Source organism: Dipodomys ordii, unplaced genomic scaffold (genome assembly GCF_000151885.1).
Source record: "Dipodomys ordii isolate 6190 unplaced genomic scaffold, Dord_2.0 Scaffold19, whole genome shotgun sequence".
Taxonomy (NCBI): Eukaryota; Metazoa; Chordata; class Mammalia; order Rodentia; family Heteromyidae; genus Dipodomys; species Dipodomys ordii.
In genome coordinates, this window is record NW_012267235.1 from 2,152,046 (window position 1) to 2,160,364 (window position 8,319).

Here is an 8,319-nt window from a genome sequence, read left to right on the forward strand (position 1 = left end):
TTTTTTTTGGTCAGTCGTAGGGCCTTAACTCTGGGCTTGGGTGCTGTCCCTCAGCTCTTAGGCTCAAGGCTAGCACTCTACCACTTGAGTTACAGTGCCGCTTCTGGGTTTTTCTGCGTATGTGGTGCTGCGGTATCAAACCCAGGGCCTCATGTATGCAAGGCAAGCACTCTACCACTGAGCCACCTTCCCAGCTCTTTTCAATACTACTAACCACTACCTTTTAATTCATAAATAAAATTCCTCCATTACTGCAGCTGTTTAATTCTTCTAAACCAAACTAACAGCCTTAATCTCTATTGTTAAAAAAAAATTTTTTTCTACGTTCTAGCAAGAATAACTCCCTAACTTCCCTATGACCTGAAGTATAACAAATTGCCAAAAGTCTTTACTTTCTCCTCCTGAAAAAGTATCTGGCTATTTTTTAGGTATCACAATCTCAACTCTAAATTGAACATTTTTTGGAGAACAACACTGAATGCTAATCACTGTCAAAAAAAGTTTCACTATGCAAGCACAAAGACAGACAATGAACAACAATAAACAAACAGCAACTGTCCGGTTTGATAAGGGGGAAGTCACTGACCAGCAAGTGATGTCACCTCATATTCTACTCATCCCTCAAAATCCAGGATTCCTTGGGGCTTTTATCTCCTGTTTGTCACTGACACTCCAAATATATGAATCAACAGCACCATTGCAACTACTTAAGTAGCTACATATAACCAAACTAATTTAAAACTGCACTATTTTTTGTATTTACAAGTAATAAGATCTGGTTAAGTATTCCACTAATACTAGACAATTTACTGGTTTAACAAATTCGAATTAAAAAATAAGTGATTTAGTGAGAATAGTACAAGAGGAACTAGCTGAAATTCATTTTTATTTACAGAATGATAATCAAAACTAATTAATGTTAATACTGAGAAACTTGGGGGGGAGGGGGGAGGCTGGGAAGGGATGTGAAGGGTAAACCAAAGGAGGAGGCTGCAATGCTTGGTAAGAAATGTACGTATTATCCTGCCCATGTAATTGTAACCCCTCTGTACACAATAAATGTTCACAAATAAAATAAAATCAAATTTAAAAAAATTATGTTCACAAATAAAATAAAATCAAATTTAAAAAAATTAAAAAAAAACAAAAAAACAAAAGTGGGATATAAGCTGAAAAAAAAAAATACTGAGAAACTTGGTAAACAAAGTCTTGATGGGAGCCCAGTGCCAGTGACTCACACCTATAATCCTAGCTACTCAGGAGGTTGAGAACTGACCCTAGCGGTTCAAAGCCAGCCTGGGCAGGAAAGTTCCTGAGACTCTTATCTCCAATTAACCACCAGAAAACCAGAAATAGCACTGTTGGTCAAGTAGCACTGTGGTATAGCACTCACCTTAAGCTGAAGAGCTTAGAGACAGTACCCAAACCCAGAGTTCAAGCCCCAGGACCAATTGCTGGAGATTCAATGTTTTAGATCATCTTAGGATAGGTAAAATGCAACATGAATATAATACTGGAAGCTTCAACTACTACATGCTTAATTATTCTGCCAGCAAACAAAATCACCTATAAGAGACTAGGACTAAGACTAAGCTCCTTCAGACACAATTAATTACTGAGCATATACTATGGAATGAATACAGTGCTAGAGTACTTCCAGGCCATCAGAGACACCTACATATACTCTGTACTTACTATGGGACTTTCTTCAAAAAACACTTATTTAATAAACCATGTTAATTTGTGATGGAATGCTCCTTTTCATTATGTTCATTTTCATTATGTTATTAAATACACAAGTCAGAACTATAAATCAAAGTTCTAATATTTAATTTCTGTTTTTAGGAATAGGCTTATACACCTTGGGACATTTAATTTCAAAGGAAATCAATAACCTAGGCCATAGGATCCTAGAGGGTCTTGATTACATTTCCTCTGCATCAAATTCATAACCAGAGTTTAATCTTTAAAAATTGCTCCATGGGCTGGGAAGGTGGCTCAGTGGTAGAGCACTTGCCTCACATGCATGAGGCCCTGGGTTCGATTCCTCAGCACCACATAAGCAAAAAGAAAAAAGCTGGAAGTGGTGCTGTGGCTCAAGTGGTAGAGCGCTAGCCTTGAGCTGAAGAGCTGAGGGACATCACCCAGGCCCAGAGTTCGGGCCCCACAAAAAATTGCTCCATGAATGAGCAAAGAAACATGGCAAATTATGAACCCAAGCATGGTGGCAAACATCTTTAATCCCAGAACTTGAAAGGTTGAGCAGAAGTAAATGTCCAAGTCCAGACTGGGTTACATGGTAAGTTCAAGAGCAGTCCGAAACACCAAGGGGCTCAGTGGTAGCACGCTCACCTAATGTACACAAGGCCCCAGGCTAGATCCCCAAAACTGAAAAAGAGAGGGGACTAGAAGAAATCCACCCAGGATAATCTATACCATAATTTAAATGTCAAGATTGTGATATTTATAACTCTAGATACTTGAGTGACAGAGATGAGGGGACTAGTTCAAGGCCAGCCAGAGTACAAAAGTTTCCAAGACTAGCAGAAGCATAAATAAGCCCTAAAAAGAGAAAACATGCTTTCTACATATATTATGAAAAGAAAGAAAAAAAAAACACTGTCTTTTTAGTACCACTATAAAAAAATAGGAGGATTGCAGTCCTGGATGGCACAGGCTTATTTTCAAGACTGTATCTTGAAAATAACCAAAACCAAAAGAGAGTGGCAAAATGGCGTAAGTGGTAGAGTACCTGCTTAGCAAGTGTAAGGCCTGAGTACAAACACCAATACTGCCAAAAAGAAAGAAAAAGACAGTTGTCTTTTTTTGATCCTGTACCAGAACTTGAACTCAGGGACTCATGCTTGTTTGGCTAGTGCTCCACCACTTTTGCCTCTGACCCCCATCTTAGCTTTTTGTTGGTATTTTTGTAGATGGGAGTCTCATAATTTTTTTGCCCAGGTTACCGATGAATCTCAGTCCTCAAATTCTCAGCCTCTTGGGTAGCTAGAATTACAGGTGTAAGCACTGGCCCCTGGCTTTTTTGTTTTTTCTTTTTTTTTAATATCATCTGTGTAGTCTCACTGGCCTTGAAATAATGATCTCCCTTGCCTCAGCCTCCAGAGTGCTGGAATTACAGGTGTGAAAAGTCAAGAACATTTTAATTTAGCCAATTCTTCCATAAGAAAAGAAAAAGAGAAGGCTTATAATCTTCAGTGTCCAGAAGAGAATAAGGAAGAAGAAAGGACAAAGAAGAATAAATAACGAGAGGCAATTTTTAAGGCTTAAGTGCTGAAATGAATGTTAACTTGCAGTAATTCTTTCAATGCTTCTGAATTCTGATCTAAGGACTTATGACACTTATGTGTGTGTTGGTCCTGGTGCTTGAACTCAAGGACTGGGCACTGTCTGAGCTTTTCTCCTCAAAATTAGTGCTTTACTACTCAAGCCACAGCTTCACTTTCATCTTTTTGGTGGTTAATTGGAGGTAAGCATCTTATAGACTGTCCTGCACAGGCTGGCTTCAAACCTTGATCTTCAGATCCCAGTCTCCTGAGTAGCTAAGATTACAGAAATAAGCTACTGGGCTGGGAAGGTGGCTCAGTGGTAGAGTGCTTGCCTTGCATGCCTGAGGCCCTGGGTTCGATTCCTCAGCACCACATAAGCAAAAAGCCAGAAGTGGCGCTGTGGCTCAAGTGGTAGAGCGCTAGCCTTGAGCTGAGGGACAGCGCCCAGGCCCAGAGTTCAGGCCCCACGACCGGACCAAAAAAAAAAACAAACAAACAAACAGAAATGAGCTATTGGCACCCAACAGAACACAATTTTAAAGCAAAAACAAACTACTAATGCAATAGGATAAAAAAAAATAGAACATAGCTGCTAAATTTCCAGTACCTAGCAAGTGCAGTAAGCATAATTCCCTTCTACAATATAAACAAATAAAACACATGTTTTGTTTGTTTTGTTTTTTTGAGCCAGTCCTGAGGCTTAAACAATGCCCAAGCACTGTCCCTGAGTTCTTTTGTTCAAGGCTAGCACTCTACCACTTGAGCCACAGCACCACTTCTGGTTTTCTGGTAGTTAATTGGAGATAAGAGTCTCACTGACTTTTCAGCTTGGACTGGCTTTGAACCATGATCCTCAGATCTCAGCATTCTGAGTAGCTAGGATTACAGGTGCGAGCCATTGGTGCCCAGCTAACACATGCATTCTTTAATGAGTCAAATCTTCTCTTACTTCTATACAACATACTCAAGAAAGATAAACATAAGACAAAAGTAAAAACTACCTTATTACATTTTTATATTAAAAAAAAAGGTCTAAAGATACATATACTTGGGCTGGTAATGTGGCTCAGTGGTAGAGTGCCTGCCTAGCATGCATGAAGCCTTGGGTTCCATTCCTCAGTACCACATAAAAAGAAAAAGGCAGAAGTGGTAGAGCACTAGCCTTGTGCACATAAAGGCTCAGGGACAGAGCCCAGGCCCTGAGTTCAAGCCTCAGAATCAGGAAAAAAAAATGTCTAAAGATACACACTTGCCAGGCCCTGGTGGCTCAGGCCACCAGAAAGCTGAGATCTGAGGATCATGGTTCAAAGTCAAGGAGGGCAGAAAAATCTGTAAAACTCTTAACTTCCAATTAACCATCAGAAAACCAGAAGTGGTGCTGTGGCTCAAGTGGTATGGCACTCACCTTGAGCTGAAGAGCTCAGGGACAGAGCCCAGGTCTAGAGTTCAATACCCATGACTGACAATTAAAAAAAAAAAAAAAAAAGATACATACACTTTCAGAAAACCATTAAGGTTTATACAACTGACATGGGGTCTAGCCAAAATAAAATGAAAACCCAGTCATCCTAATTCCTAGAACTTCTCAAGAGTCACTAAAATGTCCTTTCACTCAAACCCAGTGTTATCTGTCATTAACATTTCATTTCTAAGGTCCAACTCTGTATGATAAATTGCCTGAAATTTCATGTTTGTTTGTAGAGCATATGTTACTTTTTTTTCATGTTACCTAATTATGGGTATTGTAGTGGACATTGGTTAATAATTTTAAAGCCAAGGAGGCAAATAGTTCAGTAGTTTTATCAAACTTGTTTTTACTTGTACAATGACTCATATAACACACATTAGAGTAATGTATGTTTATCAGATCTCATCCTCCCCATTCACCTCCTACAATACAAATACATGGAACTGATGCAGGTATTCATACTTATTTAAATTATTCAAAAGGTTCTCAGAGCAATTTTTTAATTCCAGCAAAAGCTTTATGAACTTTCTGTAGCCTTAAAGAAACTCTAAAGCCAGACGCCGGTGGCTCATGCCTGTAATCCTAGCTACTCAAAAGGCTGAGATCTGAGGATCTCGGTTCAAAGCCAGCCCGAGGAAGGAAAGTCCTCCCTGAGACTCTTATCTCCAATAAACCACTAGAAAACAGGAAGTGGCACTGTGGCTCAAGCGGTAGAGCGCTGGCCCTGAGCTAAAGAGCGCAGGGACAGCACCCAAGCCCAGAGTTTAAGCTCCACTACCGACCCAAAAAAAAAAGAAACTCTAAGGCTGGGAATGTGGCTTAGTGGTGTTTGCCTAGCATGCATGAAGCCCTGGATTCAATTCCTCAGTACCACAGAAAAAGCCAGAAGTGGTGCTTTGGCTCAAGTGATAGATTATTAGCCTTGAGCAAAAGAAGCTCAGGGACAATGCCCAGTCACTGAGCTCAAGCTCCAGAACTGGCAAAAAAAAAAAAAAAAAGAAATTCTAAATTGAAGTTTGACATTTACAAAAGTATACAGTATCATGTTTGAGTTAACCATTTTATTTAAAAAGGCTCTTGGTTTGCATTTAAAAAATACTTTTTAATCAGCTTGCTCCTCTTGTTTTACTTTTCCTCTGCAGCAAAACTAATAAATGCAACAAACTTTACTCAGGCATTAACAAATATTTTGCTACCTTTTCAAATATGTCTCAAAATGCAACAGGAAGATGCAAATGAAATAAAAATCATCTGATCAGTTTAAAACGCATCATTGACTCCATTTATATTTTAAAAGTACATTCACAGTTTAATATAAATTAAGCAAGCTAGAATTGGAATAAAAGTCTAATTTTAGAAATTCTTAATGCCATGTACATCACTGGTATTCACACCCTCACACTTAAGAAACACTTATGAACCTTGAAGCTGTAAATCAGTTTGAATGATGGCCTCTTTCATGTCATGTAAGCCATTGCCTAATTGAGGCCAGACCTGTCAGGCTCAACAGCATCCCGGAAATGACTAGCCTAAGAAGGGCTGGAAACACATCAAGAATTTGTAATATTTTTCATATTGAAGCAAGGGGAAAAAAAGTTCAAGTGAGATTGTGCTTAAGGACAATCATTATACTGTTCTGCAGAGAGTGGGAGGGAACCCGACAAAAGGCATATTTTTGTTATTCTTGTAGACCCATAACCAAAACATCTAAATTCTGTATTTTATTCAGGTAATGTTCTGCTGAACTTATTCCTCTTCTTTATCTATATGAGCATGAATTCACTCTTAAATTCTCATGTTAAATGCCTGTCCTTTGATCTAATTTTCATTTTATATCCTTAGCTACTAAAACCACCTGGAGCATGGCTGGTTTTGGGACTTTGAAACCTGTTAATAATAACGCCTAGCACCTAATCAGCTTAATGCTTTTCACTTCTAACCAAGAAAATCCATTAAATGTCTAAAAGAAATAGATTCACACATACTTAAATCCCGGTCATGAAAAAAATTAAGTCACATTCCAGCCATGAACTGTGCAAAAAAGACACTTCCAGTTAGTATGTGCTCTGGTAAGCATGGACATCGGTATCAGTTAAGTGGTAGGGGGTTGGGGCTGTTAACACTCTGTGCATTAGAGCCAATAGCAGCAGCAGGCCATAACTGGCAGCAAGGCCAGTCTCTAAAGGGAGCTATAATACAGTAACACAATGCTGGATGTCTGAATGCCATTTTATGGAAGAGAGGGGGTGAGAACTGGGAATCAAGTGCAGTAAAACGCCTCTGATCAATGTCGAGGAGAAGAAACCCAAGACAAGGTCTTATGGCCAGACCAGCTGTCCAGTCTCATCTCACCTCGAACACAACTTCATTTCAGGTCGTTCTTGTCAAAGTCAGCACAAACAGGGTGAGGGGCGAGCGGAAGAGATGGATGGTCTAGCCCTCAAGAGACTGGACAAGGCCCTCTGAAAAAGCAAAGGCTCTCCAATAGGAAGGGATTCATGGTTGGGGGGGGGGGGGAACAGCCAGCTTTGCAGCCGCCTCCCCAATCCCTTCCAGCCAAGGCTGTTATGGACGATGTTAAGGATGTTGCTGGGGTTTTTCCGAAGGAGTGATAGAAAATGGCAGTGAAGGATGATGAGGGGGGCTGGAAAGACTGAAGGCACCCCCCCCCGAGAAAGGACTCCCCCTGGACACGGCCAGCACAACGCCGCCGCCGGAGAGCACGAGCGCTGCCCGGCCAGCGCCTGACACCCTCCTGTCTGCGAGAGCTTCGCCTCCTTCCATCCGGTCCCCGATTCCCAAACACCGCTCGCCCCCCGACCAGAATGCTCCCCAGCTCCGCGGCCTGCTTTCCCTTCCGCCGTGGACGCCCCACACCCTCCACCTCCCCTCCGGCACGGTCACCCACCCCCCCCTCCCCACCCGGCGGCCCGCCGCCGGCCTCCCCGGCGGCTCGCCCGGACCCCTCCCCCTCACCTCTCCTCAGCGCCTCCTCGTAGCTGAGGAATCCGATCCGTGACTCCTTGGCGCCCATGCTCCCCTCATCCCCTCGGCCGGGGGTCGGAGCCTGGTCTCGCCCCCACCCCCACCCCCCCTTGGCTGCCTTCTCCGCCGCGTCCCTGACTGACGGTGTCGGCGTCCCCGGCCCCCTCCTCCCCCAACACTAACAAGTGCGGCTTCTGCCCCGGCGGCTCCTCCCGGCCACCGCCTCCATGCCGAATCACGTGACACGCTCCCGCCCCGCCCCCTTCCCCTCCCTCTTCCCCTCCCTCTCCCTTCTACTCCGCCCTTCTCTCTTCCCACCCACCCCCCCCTCCCCTCCGCCCTTTCTCTTCCTTCCTCACGCCCTCTTCCCTCCTCTCCACACCCCCCCCTCCTCCCACGAGCTCAGCCGAGGGTCACCTGACCCCAGGCTGGGGATGGTTCCGGGGAATGGCCACCCGGGGGCCACACACGCCGCCCCGCCCCACGCTAACCGCGCTTGGGATGATCGCAGGGGCGGAGCCACGTCGTCCCACGTAATACGTCATTCACCTGCCCGCCAATCCTTAGCTGCGAAAAGCT

The 8,319-nt window shown here is 43.2% G+C and overlaps 1 protein-coding gene across 1 annotated transcript in view; it reads right to left on the reverse strand.

Moving 5' to 3' along the window:
* The window catches only part of Usp32 (ubiquitin specific peptidase 32), a 168,220-nt gene extending 160,401 nt beyond the window's left edge, over positions 1–7,819 (reverse strand). The window contains exon 1 of the mRNA XM_013013080.1: positions 7,732–7,819. Coding sequence (XP_012868534.1) covers positions 7,732–7,789 — 58 coding nt within the window. The 5' untranslated portion in view covers positions 7,790–7,819. The remainder of the gene's footprint in view (positions 1–7,731) is intronic.
* Positions 7,820–8,319: the final 500 nt, after the last annotated feature.